This window comes from Polyodon spathula, chromosome 4 (assembly GCF_017654505.1).
Source record: "Polyodon spathula isolate WHYD16114869_AA chromosome 4, ASM1765450v1, whole genome shotgun sequence".
Taxonomy (NCBI): Eukaryota; Metazoa; Chordata; class Actinopteri; order Acipenseriformes; family Polyodontidae; genus Polyodon; species Polyodon spathula.
Window position 1 is genome coordinate 34436819 of NC_054537.1, and position 23618 is coordinate 34460436.

A 23618-nucleotide genomic window follows, 5' to 3' on the forward strand; every position below is an offset into this window, starting at 1 on the left:
AGAGAAGAGGGACCTGGTATGATGAACCCCACACAACGTGAACTATACTAAGATATGATGACTGAAGGGTGGCAGGTTAGATGTTAGTAGAAGAAACCACCAGATAAAACAGAATGAGCAAAAGGTAGATTGAGAGCAAGATACACTACAGCTAAAATGTTTGATAAAAGTATCAAAAGGTACCGAAGTAGCGGCCCTGCAGATGTCCTGAATATAAAGATTTTAATTTTGCCCATGCAGTAGCCACTCCACTTACTGAGTGGGCTTTGAAGGGCCTTGGAACTGCTTTGCTGTCAAGACTGTCACAGAACTCAATGCATGATGTTATCCAGCTAGAAATCGTCTGTTTAGAGACAGGTTTCCCGCTATCTTGTGAGTTGAAAGATGAAAAGTTGCCCTGATGGTCTGCTACCGATGGCCCTGTGGATGTAGAAGTTTAGAGCTCTGACATCAATTAGATAGAGTTTTGCTGCTGGTTTTGGGTAGAAATCTGGGAATGTTATGGTTTGATCAAGATGGAATTTGGTTACCACCTTCGGCAAAAATTGGGGATTAGTTCTGCAAACGATCCTGCCCTTAAAAGACTGAAAATATGGAGTGTCCATAACCAGAGCTTGGAGCTCACTTACCCTTCTTACCAACGTCTCCACCATCAAAAATGCAGTTTTCCATGTCAGGTACTTCATGTCTCAAGTTGCCATGGGCTCAAATGGTGGTCCTAAGAGCTTACCAAGTACCAGACTGAGACTCCATTGTGGAATAACACATTTCCTTGGGGGGGTTTAGATGGTTCACTCCTTTAACAAATATGGTAACAAACGGATGGCAGCGACAGGGTGATTATCCCAACCAGGTAAAATACTGGAGATTGCAGCAACATGCACCTTAATAGAGGACAGGGAGAGACCCCAATGGAATAGGTGGCTGAGGTAAGGTAAAAATTGTGTCGAGGGTAACGTTTGAATGATGCAAGGATTTTGAATTGCACCAGGAAACAAACTCCTTCCATTGTTTAAAAGGTGGATGGTTTTCTTGAAGTGAGCAATGTTTACCACTTGTTCAGATAGCCCCCTATCCCTCAATTGTTGCTGTTCAATCTCCAAGCAGCAAGTTGAATGAGTGCTGAATTCTGGTGTAGCATCCTCTCGCTGTTCTGAGATAACAGGTCGTGGTTCAGTGCTAAGTGCACAATGGTCCTGCCTCAGTCAGTTGTAGAATCTCTGAAAACCAGTACCTCTTTGGCCAGTAGGGAGCTACTAATGAGACTGGCCTGGTCTCCTCTTACCTTCCCAAATACCTCTGGGATTAGTGGTAGGGACGGATATGTGTACATCAGGCCGTTTGACCATGAAATGGACAGACCCTCTGTTGTTACTGCTGCATCCTGGTGAACACGGGAGCAAAAGAGTGGCAGTTGGGTATTTTCTTCTGTTGCAAACAGGTCTATTCTTGGGTGACCTAGTTTGCTGAATATCCACTCTAGGATGTCTGACCGAATCCACCATTCGTGTGGTGCCATTATTGTACTGAGCAGGTCTGCAATGCTGTTGTTGAGTCCTGGTAAATAAGTTGCTTTTATTGAGATGCCCTGTGCTCTGCAGCATTTCCAGATGTTTATGGCTAGACTGCAAAGGTCCATTATCTTGTGCCTCCCTGATGGTTTATGTACTTTACTGTTGTGGTGTTGTCTGTGAGAATTGGTACTATTTTTTGTTTCTTTATTGTGGCGACGTGCTTAGTGCCAGAGAGATTGCTAAGACTTCAGTTAATTTATGTGGTGAGACCTCTACTTGGGTGACCACATGCCCAGGACCTGAGCGTTCGATAGGTGTGCTCCCCACTCCAACAGGGAGGCGTATGTATATAGACGGAGAGTAGGCTGATGTGGAGATAGCAGCATCCCCATACCTACCCGAGGTGAAAGTCGCCACTATCTGGCTTCTGTGGCCGCCCTTGGAGAGACCTAGATGCACTGGGAGTCTGGCAAGGTGGGGTTCCAAGAAGAAAGGAGGCACCTCTGTGTGTCTCACATGTAGCGCCACGTCTCTTACTAGGAAGACTGGCAGGGAAAAGAGAGGTAGGGCTGGAAAGCTGAGAGAATAAATGTCAGGAAGAGGTAGCAGGTCTACCTCCCTCCTTATGATAGCCACGTACTGCTCTGTGTGGTCTGAACCCTTGGCCACGTTGAAAGCAAGCCTGTCTGTTGAACCATGGTTGAGATGGCCAATTTCTGAATGATGTTTATCTACTGAAAAAACCTCTGTTGCACGATGCACCTCTCCCTGTTGTAGAGCAAGATCTTATAGCCTGTCTAGCCTCTTTCATTTCAGACAGGGAATCTTTGAGGCTAGTGCCAAATAAAAGATCACCTTAAAAGGGTATCTCTAATATTTTTGTCTGAGTGTCTGTCGATAGAGAAGATGCTGTCATTTGGATGCACCATCTTGCAGAGATATTAGCCACAGCTCTGTCGTTAGTATCAATCACATCACGTGCTGCTTGCAGTTGAACCTTTGCAGTGTTTTTCCCTCTTCTGCAAGTTGCATGGCCCCCTCTAATTAATGACTTGTGCTTAAATGACATACATACTTACACATTGTTCTAAGTCATAATAAAACATTGACTGCATTACCCTTAAGGGGTGAGAGTTATCTCATGTTGATCATCCCTGGGATTTGTCATATTGCTTTTATGCAAAGTTTTAAAGGAATTTAGTATGTGTAACTGTGCATCAATGCCATTGAGAAATTAGTTACCTTTAAGGAAAAAAAAACAACTTTGGCTTACCCTTTTCACTGTGTTTACCCTTTGTTGCTAGTGCTGTTGTAGAAAAATCCATGCTGCTAGAGAGATTTGTTTGACCATTTATTTTCAATAATTTCTGCACCATCCAAATCACACAGAATCAATACAAAAATACCAGAGCAAAATAGTTGAGATGAAACTCGTTGTAGCCTGTGTATAGTACTTTCTGTTTTAACAAATACAAATACGACTTTCTTTCCCCACTAGAGCAAGTGTAGATCGAGAGCGTGATTTGCAGTACTATCACAGAACAATTCAGTCTGCTAATGCGATTGGGAAGGATTGATAATTTTGATCCAAGTACAATTCCCTTTCACATCTTGGTGCTGAATACAAACTTATGTAGAAATGTTTATATTGGTCCTCGAGTGGCTCATCCAGTTAAAGTGCTGCCGCTGGGAGCACAGGATGAGTCACACAGCTTCGACGGTGCCAGTTCGTGTCCAGGCTGTGCAAAGAGGCCAAACTTTTCTGGAGACCCCCGAGGAGGGCGTCACATTGGCTCCGACGCTCTTGGGGTGGGGGATGGGAAACCGGCAGGGAATGCATCTCCTCATCGCGCAAGAGCAAACCCTACTGACCAGACACCGAGCACATTCAGAGTGGATAAGAGGCAGGGCTGGTCTCTGTTCTCCAGGATCGGTAGCCCGCCCACCTGTACTCTGGATTGCTCAACGTAAAAGCGATTCGGGCTTTAGGCTTGCGAGATCGGAGGACGCTTGCACACCCTCGGAACGTCTGCGCTGTGTGTGGGCTTGCTGTGGTGATTGGGGTAAAATAAATAAAAATAATAAATAAAAATAAATAAATTAATTAATGGTTTATATTATTATACACAATAATATAGTTAGAATGGTGCTCTGACTCGCAGCCACAGAAAGGTCCTTGTCAGCAATATGCCACCTATATGCCGTGAACTGCTAGGTTCAGTTTGGCCTAACACATTTTCATAAAATAGTAACATGAGATTTACTTGTGCATTTTTGTAGCTGAATAAGCAAACCAAAAACTGAAATTTAACTTTAAACACTTAAAATAAAACAAAAACCGTGGAAATGGCATTGTAAAACGAAGGGGGAAAAAAACATTTTGGTACTCGTTTATTACATTCCACATAACAAAGTCTCAACAAAAACATAATATATAAAATCTATACAAAAATCACTACAAAACATTTCCAGCAAGTTGGGCACTGTTTAAGAAAGGCATTTCAGAATGATGTTCTTGCCTGTTTTTGTCCCTTGAGATTCTGACTATGGCTCTAAAGCAGCACAACGCCTTTGCTGTCTAAAACTTTTAAATAGAGGCTCACTGCTGTGCTGATCCTGTGTTTTTTGTTTTTTATTTATTAAATTTCACACATCACACAGCTCTTTTATATGTGCCATTTTTTTAAACTGTCGCACAAATTCTAGAGAGGAGGTAAATAAGTGCAAGGTATTTTTGTCATTTCTAGAATATGAACATCTGATTTTTGTATCCAAATGCATGTCAAAATATTTGGAAATTTGTCCCAGCACTACTTTTTTTAGAATTTTAGTGTATAGTGATGTGTTAGGTTAAGTTTGTGTGTAACACAGATGCTGGGAGTCCACAGAGACCTAACTACCTCTGGTATTTTGCAAAAAAAGTTTATTTACCAGGCATGTGCTACAGAAGAGACTTCAGCAGAACGGAAGGTTTTTCCTTTAAGCATTTGATCTAGTCCCCTGACCCTCACAGCAGATGACTAATATATATTAAGAACAGTTACAGGAATCTGAAGATCTCCCCACGCACTTGATTGCTACAGTACTTCCTAAAATGGAAAACATACAGCGACATATATATAAAAACACTGAGGTATTTTACAGAAAGCCTACTAGGATAACTCATTCCACGGTGGTTGGAATATTTTGAAACAAGTACCTAAACCAAGCAGTGGCTGCTGCACAACTACTGTAGCTCTGCCCAGGATTCAAGGGGTCAAAACAGACTATGTGATAATGTAAGTCTCACAACACAAATTACTACTTTAAACACACACACACACACACACACACACACACACACATATATATATATATATATATATACACACACACACACACACACACACACACACACACACACACACACACACACACACACACACACAGTGCCTTGCAAAAGTATTCAAACCCCTGACCAATTCTCTCACACAGGAAGGCTTCACCTATCTTGATCATTGGACCATATTCTACAACGAGGACTATCTGTATAGACAGGGCGGACTGCACTTAAATAACAAAGGAACCAGTCTACTTGGAGAAAAAATCCTCGAGCAGGTTCAGAAGCATTTAAACTAGAAAGGAAGGGGGGAGAAATCAACAAAAAAAAAAACAGAAGGGAGACCGCATCAAAACAAGAACAACAACTCAGGTAAGACAACCATTAAATGTATTTATCTAAATGCTAGAAGTATCAGAAACAAAATTCTAGAACTTGAAGCTACTGCACTAACAAGTAACTATGATGTGATAGGTGTTACAGAAACTTGGTTGTCTGAGAGTGATGGGGACGAATATAATATTTGTGGGTATACACTGTATAAGAAAGACAGGCAGGACAGAAGAGGAGGAGGGGTAGCGCTATACATAAGAAACAGTCTTGAAGCCCAGGTGTTAAACCTGGACAAAGAAAATAAAGCCGAATCAATATGGGTCAGAATAACGGACAAAAATTCAAAGGGCATAATAATAGGAGCATGCTATAGACCGCCAGATTCAGACGGTGAGCAAAATAATCTGTTATACAATGACATTAGAAATGCGTGTAGCAAAGGAGAAGCCATACTAATGGGGGATTTCAACTTCCCCCCATATAAAATGGGAAAACCCGGTGGGTAGCACGAAGGATGAAATTGAAATGGTGGAAATGACAAATGACTGCTTCCTAACACAATTTGTCAAGGCACCGACTAGAGGGGAGGCATGCCTTGATTTAGTCTTTTCAAATAACGAAGACAGAATAACTAAAACAGAGGTCAGAGAACCACTGGCAAACTCAGACCACAACATGGTCTCATTTGAAGTGTTTTTTAAAACCCCAAAAGTAATGACTAAAGCTAAGGTTTACAATTTTAGAAAAGCAAACTATGAAGGTATGAAACAGAGACTAACAGAAGTAGATTGGAGTAAAATAGAGAAAACACCCACAGAAGAAGGATGGTTGTTCTTCAAAAATGTAGTACTAGAGGCGCAAAACAATTACATCCCTAAAGTAGACAAATCTAAATGTAAAACTAAATTGCCAAAATGGTTTAATAGATCAATTAAAAAAAATATTCAGCGAAAAAAAGGCACTTTATAGAGCATTAAAAAAGGACCAAAAAGAAAGTACGCAGAAAGAGTACACGGAACTGCAAACGCAAGTCAAAAAGGAAGTTAGAAAGGCCAAGAGAGAAACAGAAATGAACATTGCTAAGGGAGCTAAAACCAATTCCAAAATGTTTTTCCAATATTACAACAGCAAGAGAACATTCAAAGAGGAGATTAAATGTTTAAGAGATACAAATGGCAAAATCGTAGATGAAGAAAAAAATAGCAAATATATTAAATGATTACTTTTCACAAGTTTTTACAAAGGAAGATACTGACAACATGCCCCACATGTCATCCAGTTCCTATCCAGTTTTAAATAACTTTAGCATAACTGAGGCAGAAGTGTTAAAGGGACTAGGAGCTCTTAAAATAAACAAATCCCCTGGGCCGGATGAGATCCTCCCAGTAGTACTCAAAGAAATGAAAGAAGTAATTTACAAACTGCTAACCAAGATCATGCAGCAGTCTCTTGACACAGGGGTGGTACCGACAGACTGGAAAATTGCAAACGTAATACCGATCCACAAAAAGGGAAACAAAACTGAACCAGGTAACTACAGACCAGTAAGCCTGACTTCTATTATATGCAAACTTATGGAAACTATACTAAGATCCAAAATGGAAAATTACCTATATGGTAACAGGGTCCTGGGAGACAGTCAACATGGTTTTAGGAAGGGGAGATCGTGTCTAACTAACTTGCTTGATTTTTTTGAGGATGCAACATCGATAATGGATAATTGCAAAGCATATGACATGGTTTATTTAGATTTCCAGAAAGCTTTTGACAAAGTCCCGCACAAAAGATTAATTCTCAAACTGAACGCAGTTGGGATTCAAGGAAACACATGTACATAGATTAGGGAGTGGTTAACATGTAGAAAACAGAAAGTACTGATTAGAGGAAAAACCTCAGAATGGAGTGTGGTAACCAGTGGTGTACCACAGAGATCAGTATTAGGTCCTCTGCTATTCCTAATCTACATTAATGATTTAGATTCTGGTATAGTAAGCAAACTTGTTAAATTTGCAGACGACACAAAAGTAGGAGGAATGGCAAACACTGTTGCAGCAGCAAAGGTCATTCAAAATGATCTAGACAAGATTCAGAACTGGGCAGACACATGGCAAATGACATTTAATAGAGAAAAGTGTAAGGTACTGCACGCAGGAAATAAAAATGTACATTATAAATATCATATGGGAGATACTGAAATTGGAGAAGGAATCTATGAAAAAGACCTAGGAGTTTTTCTCTATAAAAAATGCTAACAAGATGCTCGGATACACTGTGAAAAGTGTTGAATTTAAATCAAGGGAAGTAATGTTAAAAATGTACAATGCACTAGTAAGACCTCATCTTGAATATTGTGTGCAGTTCTGGTCACCTCGCTATAAAAAAGATATTGCTGCTCTAGAAAGAGTGCAAAGAAGAGCGACCAGAATTATTCCGGGCTTAAAAGGCATGTCATATGCAGACAGGCTAAAAGAATTGAATCTGTTCAGTCTTGAACAAAGAATACTACATGGCAACCTAATTCAAGCATTCAAAATTCTAAAAGGTATTGACAGTGTCGACCCAAGGGACTTTTTCAGCCTGAAAAAAGAAACAAGGACCAAGGGTCACAAATGGAGATTAGACAAAGGGGCAGTCAGAACAGAAAATAGGAGGCACTTTTTTACACAGAGAATTGTGAGGGTCTGGAATCAACTCCCCAGTAATGTTGTTGAAGCTGACACCCTGGGATCCTTCAAGAAGCTGCTTGATGAGATTTTGGGATCAATAAGATACTAACAACCAAACGAGCAAGATGGGCCGAATGGCTTCCTCTCGTTTGTAAACTTTATGTTCTTATGTTCTTATTACTGAATTACAAATGGTACATTGAAATTTCGTTCTGTTTGATATTTTATTTTAAAACACAGTGAAATTGAAAAACATTACTTTTATGTTGGGAAATATTTTTAAGAAAAATAAAAAACTGAAATATCTTGCTTGCATAAGTATTCAACCCCTGTGCTATGGAAGCTCCCAGTTTGCACTGATGAAAGAAACTGCCCTAACGAGGACACAATTACCTTACCATTGGCATCCACCTGTGAACCATTAAAGTTGCTGTCACATTTTCTGGATAAAAACCCCACTGTTGAAGGATCACTGGTAAGGCTGTGAATCTGAAGGAAAATGAAGACCAAAGAGCATTCTACAGAAGTTAGAGATAAAGTAATACAAATGCATGGATTAGGGAAAGGGTACAAAATAATATCCAAGTGATTGGATATCCTAGTGAGCACAGTTGGATCAATAATCAGGAAGTGGAAGCTGCATCACACCACCCAGGCACTGCCAAGAAAAGGTCATCCCTCAAAACTCAGCACTCAAACAAGAAGGAGACTTGTGAGAGAAGCCACAGAGAGGCCAACACTCACTTTGAAGGAGCTACAGAGTTCAGTGGCTGGGAATTGAATAATGGTGCACCAGTCAACCACATCAAGAGCTCTGCATAACACTGGCCTGTATGGGAGGGTGGCAAGAAAGAAGCCGTTACTCAAAAAGTACCATCTGAAAGCATGTCTGGAGTTTGCCAGAAAGCATGAGAGTGACCCAGCTGCGATGTGGGAAAAGGTTTTGTGGTCGGGATGAGACCAAGATAGAGCTTTTTGGCCAAAACTCAAAGCGATATGTGTGGCACAAACCTAACACTGCCCATGCCTCAAGATACACCATCCCTACAGTGAAGTATGGTGGTGGCAGCATCATGCTGTGGGGATGCTTCTCATCAGCAGGGACTGGGCATCTTGTTACAATTGAAGGAAGAATGGATGGAGCAAAATACAGGAAAATACTGCAAGAGAATCTGCTTCAGTCTGCTAAAAAACTGAAGCTGGGAGGAAATTCACCTTTCAGCTGGACAATGATCCCAAGCACAAGGCCAAAGCAACATTGGAGTGGCTCAAGAACAAAAAGGTGAATGTCCTAAAGTGGCCCAGTCAAAGTCCTGATCTCAATCCCATTGAGAATCTGTGGCACTATTTGAAAATTGCGGTCCACAAGCGTCGTCCAACCAACCTGAACAATGTGGAGTCAACTGCCAAGAAGAATGGGCCAAAATCACTCCGACACTGTGTGCAAAGCTGGTACATACTTACCCCAAAAGACTTAAAGCTGTTATTGCAGCAAAAGGTGGCTCTACCAAATATTAATGTGTGGGGGTTGAATACTTATGCAAACAAGATATTTCAGTTTTTTATTTTTCTTAAAAATATTTCCCAACATAAAACCAATGCCACCTTACAATAATTGATTTTGAGTTTCAGTGTTTTAAAATAAAATATCGAACAGAATGAAATTTCAATGTACCATTTGTAATTCAGTAATATGAGAGAAATTGGTCAGGGATCTGAATACTTTTGCAAGGCACTGTATGTGTATATATATATATATATATATATATATACACACACACACACACACACACACACACACACACATATATATATATATATATATATATATATATATATATATATATATATATATATATATATATATATTTTCATTTTTTAAGTTACAATAGCATTGGCAGTGACTCTATGACACGTCTAGCACGTTTTATGATCATACTGTAGAATTAAGGAAAAGGGCAATAGCAGAAAAATAAGTACAACAGGCCTACTTTCATCATGTGTTACCAAATTCAGTCAAATTTAGCTTAAAACAGTTGAGATTCCTTTGTAACATCTAACCAGTAACAATGCTTCCTTGTATTCTAAGTCATGACCCACTAAACAATTAAGTTATGAACCATTCACTCTGACGCAAATAGCTACGTATTACTGTACTTGGTATATAATTAGACAACTATATTTATTTTAACTTTCAGGATAAAGACGTTGAGAAAGATGCTGTACTGTACCTCTTATTATTTATTATTTAAAAAAGGTCCTAAAAGTAAAATAAATAAATAAACAAACAAACTCTTGTTAAGTAGGTTAATCAAACAAAAGGTTGCAAATAAAACCAATTCAATTGGTAGAGAAGCTGGTTAAAATGAATATCACATGTTAGGCACACACTTGAGCTACAAACAGCCTTCATTGTGTGGACGTGACCCAAAATCAGAGGCTTTCAGACATACACATAGCGATTACACTAGAAACAATGTTGAAAAGTTATGAAACCCACTGAAGCAAATGCAACTTCAAGGCACAACAGCTGGCGACTCCTAAACTAAACTACTGCTGGTGAAATGTATGTGGACTGTCAACATTAATATTTGTTTTCCGATAATATACGAAAAAAATGTATTATACACAAACTAACGTACAGACAAACAACTGCAGGTTTGCCAACCATACACTGCTTTTAAAGATGGTTGAGTAAAAGGTATCTCGTGTTTGTTGCTATTTAAAAGGAAACAAAATGTAACTGAATTTAAATGTTTTTCAACTTTTTATACTATTAAAAAAAAAATGTGAGTTTGCCAGATTTAACAAATAAAAACAGGTTTATTCCACGCAGAAAATCTTAAAGGGAAAACAACTGCTAAGCAATCTAAGTTCCTAAAAGCAACTAACATGCAACAGATAATGGAATACTTTAAATGCACTAAATTTAAAAGTCAATGTGTTGTTTTTATACTCTAATGCAAAACAAACTAGAAATGTGGATATAGCCAGGGTCACAATGTAAGGGGAATGGCTTCTCGGATAAAATGTCTTCCAAACCTGAAGTAAAATAGATATGTAATATCAAAAACTCATACATTGAACAGGGATGCTTAATAATGAAAATCATGAGCTGTAATAAGACAAACATTTGCTGTTGACTTCTATCTAGAACTGGGGTTCCCTTTGGGTAACAGAAGTTAGTGACAGGAACCTCATAAAACCTTTGAGTAACAGAATGGCTACACAATAGACAAACAGATAAATATCTACATGCACATGAAAAACATTTTAAACTCCTGTCTACTGCCCTAGGAAATAAAGCGTTGGCTCTTGGGTTATGCTGAGTTTGAAGTAGCATTGGGTGATCAATCTCTGGAGGGATGATTTCATTGTGTTCTATATCACAAGAAATCATTCTCCTTTAAAAACTATTCTATGTAGTACTACATGGATAAAATAAAAGAGAAAAGAAAAAAAGGAGGTGATGACATAAAACATCTTGTGGATGGGGTTTGGTCAGCTTGGTCTGCTAATTGCAGTATTCAATAAAAAAAAAAAAAATATATTTTCACTCTGAACCCATTACAAGATCTGTGGTCAGATTTCATGTGGCAATATTAAAAAAACAAAACAAAAAAAAGGCTAAATGTACTTTAAATGTACTTTAGAGTGATGTAATTAATAATAATAATAATAATAATAATAATAATAATAATCCAGGCTTCTGCTTAAGAAAACTGTTGTCAAAATCATCTTTTAGAAGTATTTTAGTTATTACAATACAGTGAAGAACGGGCTGGATCAGGGGTACTCAATAGGCCAGTACTGAGGTATGCCATGCTGCCCGGACCGCCAAATCATATGCCAATCTATATTTTTACTTACATTTACATTGGAAATGCTGTGAATTTTTCAGACAACATAGTTCTTATGAGAGAGTGATATGCGAGGGTACAATAGGTGTCACTGTGGTAGTAAGTAGCAGATACTCAGTGCAAGCTGTGAATGAAACAAAAAGTATTAGCAGCTGAAATGAAGTGAAACTGCACTGGCTGCTGTGGCCTGTTTTGTAAGAGTAAACATATCCCTTCTTTATAACAAACTTTTTTTTTTTTTTTTTTAATACACAATTAAGTTCCAATTTTCATTCCTTATGGTACAAGTTCAGAAAAATCACACTTCACAATAAGCACCAGTGCTATGAAGCCCATTTCTGTTAAGTAGCTTTTCCATGCCAATTAAAAAATATTACCGGTAAAACAAAAGATAATACTCTTTTTAAAAACTCATACACTCGGGGACTCCTGACTCAGGGAAAGCACACAATATGGAACCATACTGCACTATTCGTGTGTACGAGACTTCACTTTGCAAGCAGTGGTAGTGCAACAGACAGAACCCCGACCATAACAGATATCACATCATTCTACCATCCACCAAAATGTGCTGTGTGTGCAAAGCTTAGCAATGAGATTTCAGATTGTATTGGCGATTCAAATTGTCAAATTCTGCGATTCAAGTTAGGCTTACAACACATGCAGTTAAAATGTTTCCTGTCTTAAGTATCTGCAGATCACATTATGTGTGTGGATATTCGTTCTCCAAGACGAACATCATTAATATTAATATCAGCGTTCTGTTCTGACTGATGCAAATCTTTGTGACTCTGTATTGCTCTTGCTGAGCTCACCTGTAACTCAAGGCCCTTGAGAACCTGCCACTTCTCCCACTTACTGTGAGTATTAGCTGATTATAAATGTACCGAATGTAAAATTACTGTATTTGTGAGGTGTTTTTATTTTTAATTCGCTTGAAAGAGAAAGCACAGTGATTTTTCAGTTCAGGATTTTTCTTCTTGTGCTTCAGTTTTTTTTGCCACAATTTGCTTTGTTTTTGAAATGGTGAAACACAATTTTTGGCTCTGCTAACAGACACATAAGAATACTGTAGTTACATAATTATATGGCTAAGGCAGGGAAATAACAAGTCAGTAAATAAGGCAGACTAGTTAAAAATGAGGCAGAGTTTTAAACCTAGTGAAGAACTCTCAAACCAACACGTGTAAAAACTATATTTGTGTAGCTCTGTGTTTGTTTGTCGGTATGGAGATGAGAGTGCAAATGTACTCCGGACAGTGATCTTGCTGTAACCAAGAATTTTGGGCCTTCAATAAAATAACTGAGTACCACTGGATTCTCAAAGCTATTTATTCCTGAAAGAACAAAGAACATAAATAATTCTAAAACAAACAAACAAACAAACAAACAAACAAACAAAACGCCACAAGACTACTTGCTGTAAAAGCCCCTAAATTAAATGACGGAATTATTTAATTCTGGTTGGGTAATGTTATCAGGTGCTTTTCTTCCTTTCTGAAAAATGTGCTAATGATGAATTGGAGTAAAGAGCTTTTATTTGTTAAAAATGTCTAAGAGGAGATTGAAGGTTTTGAAAGATTTACAAGGATCATGTCCTGTCATTTATTCTAACACTCCCTGAGCACGACCAAGTCATACAACACATGGCTGGGGGTGGAATGATGCACAGCGCTGAAAGGCCTTGGTTGTGTACTAGCAAGAACTATTACCCTACCTATTTAACTCTCCAGGGAAAGCATTTGCTTGTGTCAAGTGCCTTCCCAGCCTCGATGGCAGTGCATGGCAAGCAAAGAGTATGTTGCACTCATGCATGCTGGCAGATGTAGTTGCAATTCCTTCAAAACCAAGATGACAATGCCACTATCCTTTGAACCAGAGGAGTCAGTGTGTGTGTGTGTGTGTGTGTGTGTGTGTGAAAACTTGACACAATTCAATAGGAATACAAACAATATTCTCAGTTTTGTAAGCTGGTGACATGGTAGTTTTTTATGGTTTTCAACAATTTTTTAACAAACACCAAACTGAGGGATGCAATATCTGCATTAAAAAAAAAAAAAAATTAAAAAGGGTTGCTAAGTACTTGTCCCAACTTACGGAAATGTAAACATTGCATTTTAACGCCTGCAGGCTGTGATACGCATCATCTTGGTTTCCTGGAACATTTACACTTTTGATCTGAAGAGTATATTAAAAGAACCACCAAAATTTGAAACTAAGCCACTACAAATGAAAAAAAAGAAACAAACAACAAGATATGCAAAGCATTTCTAAAACAGCTTAACAGAAGCAAAAACAAGAGTGGATCCATTATTAGTGAGTAGAATACACAAGATCAACATTTCTATCTAACCTAGAAACATCTTTAACCTGTAAAGGTAAAAAGGCTACTTTCTTACATACAAGTAATACATTACTATGTAAACAATACCAATAGGGTTGTAATCTCTATAGTATATCCAAACAACATTTCATGTAATATAGAAAATAGTATATCAGGTTCAGTAAAGGGAATATTGTCTCATTAAGTATAATAATGTTATGTTTGTGTGCAGCACTTATCCATACCTGTAATTCACATTTACCTTCCATTTTGAATGTGGATTTCTGATATTTTCTCATACTGCATTTCTATAGTAGAGCAAGTAAAGGAAGATTTATCTCTTTCCAATTAGGATAATTTTTTTTGGCATCCACTAATACAAATATAAGATTCAGGTTAAATTGAATGATAGTCATTACAATTTCAGAAACGCCACCATTTTAGGAGTTATGTGTAATTGTTAGTTTATTATTGTTTCTAAGACCTTAGTAATTTCTTTAGAACATGTGACAATTCTGGCTAAGAATTAGGTTTTCAAGTGGAGGGTATTTATATTTGAAACTTGTCATTTTAAAAGCATTTTAAAGCTTGGTATACATTTGATTGATCAGCTGGAACTGAAAACCTTTCTTTTTAGGTTTCTCCACGATGCAAAGCCTTTAACAGTTAATGTTTGCCCGTCGAAAACTATCCCTGTGAAACTGTTGCTATCTGCCTAAAAAGACAGGAAGCATTAGAAAAAGAAATCAAGATGGAATGTTTTATGCAATAAAATCTCTAGGATGATGGGGGGTGCTAGTTCTGCTTCTACAGCAGATGTCAAATATATCAGTGGCTGCAACCTATCAATGAATTGTTGAAATTGGTGAGCTACTTGTACTATAGGGTTAGGTAAACCCAAACCACCGTCTTTGACTTCAAGGATTATAATTTCCATTACCTGAGAGTAGATGTTAAAACTTCATTCTGATTTGAACTCGGCTCTTGCCAAGATAATGTTTATTCATACTCATTCTAGGTTGTTTATCTTCCTTAAATCTCACGGTACTTGAAAAGTACCAAAGTAATAGATACCCAGCACAAATACTGCACCTGCAGGATAATTTCAACAGTTTACTTCAAACTTTACCAACAAATGCCTTGTTTTATTACATGCATCAAGGTAAATCAAATCCTTAGTATCTCCTAAATATATGTATGCCCCCCCCCCCCGATGTTTGACCAACTTCACATTTCTTCTGCAGTACATATCTATCCCAAAAACTCAAGCCTTGTACAGTACCAAGAAATGTGACGTGTAAGCTGATAGTCAGGATTTTCAATTGCATTAAAAATTAAGTTTCAAGTTAGTTATATTTACATTTCACAGCAAGTTATACCTGTCAGCTCTTCTCTAAAGGAGACTTGGTGGAAAGGTGAGTCTGGGATAAATATAGCCACAAGTAGTAAAAATTTGCATTTTTGCATACTGGGACTATTCAGTGTACGGCTAATCACATTAGGACTTATTATTGCAACTGTGCTTGTTACTCTCTCTACTCTCATAGTATGATAAATGTACCTCTGCAATATATATATATATATAGACACTTATGCCTTATATGAAAGTTTCCATGCAGTGTTTTTGGAAAAAATGGATTCTCAGGGCGGTGTGCATTCTGACCCAATTATGGCTTGGTTTTAGCCTGATTATGTAGTTTACAACAGTCATGATCAAAAGAGATTACAAATATTTTTCTGTTAATATCGGTCAATACAAATATGTTTCCTAGCTTGTTCGCTGGTCATTCTCAAAGTTATTTTTGTGGATTTTCTACCTTACTGAAACAGAGTAGACGTTTGTTAAAGGCAAGCATGCGACACCCCTCAGCAGTTGCTGCCGACATTCTCTGTCTCTGTGGTGTGAAGACTTGCCCATACATTGAGACTGCATGCTCTGCATCCACTGAATTGGTTGGAAGTGTAAGGCAAAGCTTTGCCAAATTATACAGATGTGGAAATCGATTAGGAACAGTCCCAAAACTTGGTTACCAAAGGGCATCTGACATACTTTAACGAAGCCAATATATGCAGCATGTTTGTTGTCATGTTATTTGTCTCATCCAATATTATTTTATTAGTACCAAGTCAAAATAAAGAAACCGTGCCTATTGGGGTCTAAAATTTTAACTGTGTTTAAAAAGTAAGCAGCAGGTTGTTTGGAGCGAGGTGGCTGTGCTAGATCGTACCTGTAGTACTGATTTAACTTTGCTGCATCAGACAGGAATACTTTTTGTCTGTGCTGACTTTCCTGTTTATTTTACGTTCTGTTCAGAAGCCTCTGTAGTACCCTTTTGTTTAATGTGTGACTCTGAAGATAAATAGCGATTGATCGTATTTTCTCCAAAGACACATTTCAAAATGTGCAAAACAATTACTTCCATCTGCATGTATAGTTTGGGAAATATCTTGACACGATCATCAGCCGAAATATAATTAGGTTTTTTATTGGCTTTGTCGTTCATTTGTAGTATTTTAGCTCCAATGCTGAAAATTTGATTTTAGCAACCTAAATCAAAACAGTGCAGCACTGACTTTGTCCCACCCCCTACTGCACAGTACAGGTCACAGAAAAACAGTACAGACGCACTGATAGGCTGATTAAAACATAATTGTCATTTGAACAGTAAACAAGAACGTTAACCGCTTTGGAATATTTTTTTGTAAATGTTATTTGTCTAAGGACGTTTATTTATTTATTTATTTGCCTAAGTGCAATGCACACAGGACGGCGAAGGAATAAAAAAATTCCTAACTTCAGAAGGAAGATACGTAGTTTGTGTCGCTTGCGTTGTGCAGTAGTTAATTCAAACAAGGTTTCTTTCTTTATTTTTTTTCTGTACACTTGTCCGGTATACATTGACCCCTAAAAAAGGTGAATTTCGCAGTGATTTAGGTAGACCCCTAATCATCATTAAGGTTCATATTTGAAAGAAAAGATTTCTATTATGCTAATTTGTAAAAAAAAAAAAAAAAAAAATATATATATATATATATATATATATATATATATATATATATATATATATATATATATATAAAAAACAACCATGGTTTGTTACTACATTGCTCCCTCAAAGATTTTAAAACAAATGAAATTCCTGTCATTCTACAGTAATGTTTTACTCTAGAACCAGTATATACCTGATTGATGATACTTGGCATCTTAAAGAGGGGGCATTGCTTTAACTGAATATTGTAATGTATGTAAAGTATTAATATAATATTGGCTGGGACTTTGCAATTGTGTTTCAGTAGGTGAATGGCACATAAAGTTGACCAAAACTGTCACGTTTACATTAATCTGTTTTAAGAAAATTGCTGTTCCAAAATGAGTTTATTTACATCTTGAGTTCCTAAATAAAAAATATCTAAGAATCTCTAAAAGTTAACAATCTCTCTCCCCCAAAAAATAAATAAATAAAAGCAACTCATCTCGTGCACAATAACTAACAGGAATTAACATGTGAAATAAGCTTTCTGCGATAAATATTAACCCAATAAACTAACTAACACACATGTTTTAAAAGTTAAAAAAAAAAATACAATTTAAAAAAAAGATCATCTCAGTAAAACTTAAGTAAAAAATAATATTATTTCTTTGGCATTCAATTAGCACAATCTTTTAAAGATATCTTTCAATATCTTTTGCATCTTAACTAGAACGATACAAGAAAGGTAAAAAAACAAAAGTTAAATATCTTAATTTCGAAGAGTTACATTTTTAAAAATGAAATTTAGTTAGATGTTGTATATCTACTGTGTGCGGGCATATATAATCATTTCAGCAGCATTGGCTCATTCGGTAAAATGGTAGATCCTACTCAGCATTCACATCTTAAGCACATGAAAAAGTATTTAAAAAAAAAAAACTTTAAAATGAAGCTGTAATAAATGTACTGTAAAAATAAACCAAATCACATGCTAATCAGGGAATTACAGGAAATGTCAACTGTGAGCAGAAGAGTTGAGACACAGGTTCTGGAACTGGACTTACTGTAGATCCATGCAAAAACAATCTTGTATATAGGCCCAAAAGGACTTACAGGCATTGAACCAGGAACCTGGACCATTACTGATCCTCCAAGCCACAGGAGGTAAGCTATTGTTAAGTTTAATACATAACAATTCAGCTGCTCACTGTAGTTGATTGTGAACCATGCTTTAAGTCTATTGCAATATATAGGCAAAGTGCATCCAATTCTGAATTATCGTAAAACGTTAAACAGTATTTGCCAGTAGCCCCGGCGCTTATTTGAGACTCTGTGTTTATTATGTAAGATCACTAACATCTGCAAATACTTCAGATGCAATCAGGAAAAAGCTGCCTGTACACAACCTTATAGAAACAACATAAGTAAATGTCATTAAAGGTTGTGTCAGTGGGTAATAACAGTTTGTATTGCAATAATAATAAAAACAATAAAATCCACTAAAGACAGCCCTGTAAATATCAGAACACAAGAGTGTATTATGGTAGGCTTGCATCACAATAAAAAAACAAACAAAAAAACATGGTTTTAAAATTAACAAAAGCATTAAGTATCACCTTTATTAATACATTTTATATGTACTGTTCACCCTCAAAACAGGTACATTGGTAAGCATGGACAATCAATAAAAAAATAAACAGCAACGAACCTTCACTGCAAAACAACCACTGGAAATACTGTGTTAATTTTACAAAAAATAAGTTAATACAGTTGGCCCACAACACACTCAAAAATGCTTCAAACTGTTTAAAGATTAACAATAAAATCAATACAAGTACCAGTTTTATCACAAAATCAAAGCAAAAGTGACAAATTTGTTTTTATAATGTGTACATTGATAAATAAGAACGCTGGAAAAGGAGCAAAATAATATTCATTGCAGACTCAATGCATGAAATACTGTTCCTACAAAGAAAAAACACGTACAAATACACTAAAAGGCAACCCTGTTACTATCAGAAAACAAGTTGTATTTTACTTTCTGCGCGTTCAAAAAAGCTTCACAACTGGTTTTAAAATGAATAACGTCATTAAAAAATACTGCATGCATTACGTGCACCTTAAAATAAATTAAATTCAGTTTTCTTATCATTCATCTTGAGCCTCGGGGTCTCTTCTTCGCTGTTGAAAAACAAATTGGTAAGCTCGCTCTAAAGCCATGTGTGTGTATTGGCTGGAGCATTCAATATGACTGCATTATGTTATTATTCATAACCCGGTGTTTAAAAGGGTCCCAGCGTCTATTTCCCATATTTCCCAGAAGCCCCAGCGCTTATTAGAGACCCGGTGATTATTTGAAGTTATATGAAGCATAATGCAGAGCTGCAGTGTTCTGCAAACCACCAGGAGAAACAGTTTATACTTTTTTACAAAACTGAGGGGTTGTTATCAAATTTAGAGCATAACATGCCAAAGAAATGTGTGACTGTTTAAGATTTGCTCTTCAAGCGGTTAAGCAACAGAAGAAAGGAATTCCTCCTACAAGCAAATATGCATAAATAAAATGTATGTTATTGAATCTTACTAGTACTGTATAAAAACATCTCTTAAATAAAACTAATTGGATAATTTAAGTATAATTATAAAAACTTTACTTGCAACCAAAACTTTATAAACATTTATTTTACATTGTTCCTATTTGTCAATATATTACCAGTATACTTAGAAACATTTATTGCTCTTTTAGTAATCTGAAAACAGAAACTCCCAAGATATTACTGAAACTACACTAAAGTCCAACAATCCTGAAGCCAACATATAGACAATTTAGGATATGATAAAGAACTTAATCACGAACTTAAAGAATCTGAGATATAAGTTTGAAACTAGAGCCGTCTTCACATTTGGACCGGAAGGATACTGATAAACATGCGTTTCAGTTTAGAATATACCGATACGATACCATTTTATGTCCTAACTCACATTTCAACACCAGAACAAGACTGACACTGTTGTGATATATCTGTATCGACAAAGTTATACCGCTAACAATGACAACTCCAGTGTAAACAGACATCGCGATAATGTTCTGCAACGACACTGGTATAAAAATGCTAGTGTGAACAGGGTTTAGAGATCATTCACAACAAAACAATCAATTGGTTTAATCAAAAAGTAACATCATCTGTTTAAATTCAATGTGTTTTCTTTTACTGTAAATTCAGAAGCAACATATTAGCGGAATAGTCACAGATGCAATAGAATGTTGTTTTTTTTTTCCTTTCTGTAATACAATGCAGCTTTTGAATATACTTCAAAACAAGATTTCTTTTTTTAAAACTGATACACAAGAAAATGATTTAGGATCAGCTTCACCCCATAAACATACATATTATAGGTATCTAACCATGCATAAAAAAATAAAGAACAATTGACCTCATATTTAGAAGACTACAACTTTTTTGTTAAAGTCTTCTGCTGTTCTTTTTGGAACATGCAGTACAGTATACAGTACCACCAGAACCTCTAACCATCAAGGGGGAATGCAGACCCCAAATGCAAACCTAGAATGTCCTACTGGTTTACAGAAAACCCAAACATACACTTGAAATCACCGGTATATACACAAAGCATGCAGAATTCAACCCAGCCACTGAAACGTCAACACACAAAAAAAGACTACACTTATTCTTTTTAGTCACGAACATGGGTAGATCGGAGGAGCTTTTGTTAACATCCTCTTAAGCAGGATGGTACAGTGCCTGAGCAATTAGAAATAAAACAACAGGTGCACCTAAAAAGCCTGACTTAACTTTGAGAAAAAAGCAAGACTGCCACAAAACTGGTTTCAGCAACAGCAAAAAAATAATAACCTTAAATAAAATTAAAAAAATAAGATTTGAACAGGTATTTTCCACCAGCAAGCTTAATACTTAATGAGGTAATGGAGGTGGTACTCCCATGCTTCTCACCTGTGTGTATTCAAAGTCTGACAGCGGAGCGATGCTTTTGATGTAGTCCATTCGGAACTGGTTCTCTGGGATGGCTAATGGAACTGGGGGTATTAAAGTGCTCATCGCTGAAACTATAGTCTATACAGTGGATAAAAACAAAAACACAGGCATTAAACTGGATAAATAGAGGATAAAATAAGAGGATAATCTAGTCTGATCAGCAAAATGGGATTGCAGTGTACAATCTTAGGCAACCAACCACAGAACACTATTAAAAAAAAAAAACAACCTAAAACTATCAATAAAAAAGAAATGTTTAAAATAGGACACTCACCACTATGGCATCCTTCACATTTTTTCGAATGTCTTGGATTTTCTGTTTCTTTTCCCTGCGTGAAAGAGGAGGACAGTTATATGTGATCTTGCTTTATCTACAGAACACCACAAGTAATGTTTTCATGAAAATTGGAGATCTAATTGGATCTTCTGCAGTCTTTAAATAATGAGTAACAAGTTCATTTCATAATTCATCAACTATAAGACATTTGTGAGCATTTCAAAAATAAAAATAAAAAGGGTTAAAAATGTGCCTTTGTGCATTACCACTACAGTAATGTAACTATTGGGTTTAATTGAACATGGACAGTCTAGATTTAGGGACTGTTTTCAAAACTATCTTAAATCCAGTTATGACAACTGAAATATAGACATATTCACACACACACACACACACACACACACACACACACACACACATATATATATAATATATATATATATATATATATATATATATATATATATATATATATAGCTATGTGTCATAATACAGTATCCGTCTTCTTAGATAGCAGAAGAAATCCCATCAGTTATTAGTAAATCAGTAGAAACTATAGTCGCCATGTTGTTGCTACACTCTGGGCCCTAGAAGCGCTGCAGTAATAACACAAATAAAAATGAAAATCTACATGTATCAATTTGATATTCCAATTTATCTATGTAATGTCATGCCACGTATAATATAATTTATAACAGAATACACCCTACAATGTAGCTTAACGAACGTCGCATTAGGTGTACAAATGCTGTTAAATATACTAGTTCACTCACTCTGCATTAAATCCATTGACGTGCAGAATCCTCATCTGTTTGACAATAGTGCTTTTGCCCGACTCACCAGCCCCTTAAATGAAAAAATAAAATGACAAACACATTAAAAATAATCTTATTTTCGTTTTCGCTGGCATTTAATAAATGTTGTTGAAACCAAGACCAACGCAATACATACAAAGCATATATCCCTGACATATGAAGCTGTCAAACACAAGTAGGGAAAACATGAACGTACAGTCTTCAAATATAGTTTTGAAAGATCAATTTACACCTTACCTAATAAAAGAAGGCGATGTGTGGCTTTGTAAGCTTGTCTTTCTTTCTGTAACTGTTTTTCTATTTTTTTATTCGCTTCTCGTTGTGCTTTTTCGTCGATGCGTTGATCTTCAGTTTTGCTGTTGCCTAAACAACCCATCTTCCAATGTTTTACTTAATTACAGAGCAAATATAATTAAAACAAATAATAATTTAAAAATATCTATATTAGGTTTTTTTGTTTTTTAAAAATGAAAAATAAATCCTTGCGACGGGTCCCCCGTCGCTTTTGAAAAGACCTTCCTGGTTGATTTTTGTTTTAACCTCTCCACGAACCACGAGCTTGGAAAATGCAGAAATTGTCCAATAAATATATTCGTTATAAATAAAAATAAATTAAAAAAAGGTAAAATAAGTCTAAAAATACATACAAAGAGTAGAGAAGGGCTGCTCCTAGAAACCAGCCTAATGCTCCTCTCTCACTCAATCTCTATAATATTTCTATCTCTATTTCTGTCTCTCTAACTCAGCACTGCCTCTTTCTGCAAGACCAGGAAGTAACCAGGCAAAAAAAAAAAAAAAAAAAAAAAAAAAAAAAAAAAAAAAAAAAAAGAAAGAAACACGCTGGGTTCTACTGAATATAGTAGAATTCATATACTGCCTACTTTATTAAAACTTTTAACATATAGGTAATAGTTAATTAGCATATCGCCTCTTCTCCTATAGTGTAACCGTCAACGAGTAATAATAAAACAACCAAACACAAAAACTAAGTTCCTCGTTGTTTTTTTCAATTTCTGATTTCAGTTTAATATTTAAAATGCAAAAGCTACTGTATATATATATATATATATATATATATATATATATATATATATATATATATATATATATATATATATAAATATAGATATATCCGAAGAAACAAAAATGGGGCCTTCATTTTTGTCTGCAAAAACATAGTTCTTTGTTTTTCCTTAAACAGACGCTTTGTATCATACTATTCCATGCTTGTTTTAATTGTTTCCCCCTCAACTCCCTTTTCTTGCACAGTAGCGCAACTTAAGTCTGCTAACCTCTACCAGGAAGTAATCAAACCCAGCCCCGGAGTTTTTACTTCTTTCCTGTCTGTATATAAAAAACGATTTCATAGGAAAAAAAACAAGAAAAAGAGGAAGAGCGAAAATAAAATAAAATGGGCTCCTCCTAACACGAAAAAATAAAAAATAAATACAGATTGCACTTCAATCACTTTTACACAGACTAAAATCAGCACTGCCACTACCTAAAAAAACACTGGCACAGCACAG

General features: G+C 36.3%; 1 protein-coding gene across 2 annotated transcripts in view; it reads right to left on the reverse strand.

Annotated features, from left to right (window-relative positions):
- gnal (guanine nucleotide binding protein (G protein), alpha activating activity polypeptide, olfactory type) overlaps window positions 1–23618 on the reverse strand; it is a 149978-nt gene that overhangs the window by 85657 nt on the left and 40703 nt on the right. The window contains exons 1-4 of one of the 2 annotated variants that reach the window (XM_041247757.1): window positions 22330–22816; window positions 22051–22123; window positions 21275–21329; window positions 20959–21078 (exon numbers count right to left, since the gene is read on the reverse strand). In XM_041247757.1, coding sequence (XP_041103691.1) covers window positions 20959–21078; window positions 21275–21329; window positions 22051–22123; window positions 22330–22468 — 387 coding nt within the window. In that variant the 5' untranslated portion in view covers window positions 22469–22816. Of the gene's footprint in view, window positions 1–20958; window positions 21079–21274; window positions 21330–22050; window positions 22124–22329; window positions 22817–23618 lie in introns of those variants that run through there. The other variant, XM_041247756.1, reaches the window with a different exon arrangement.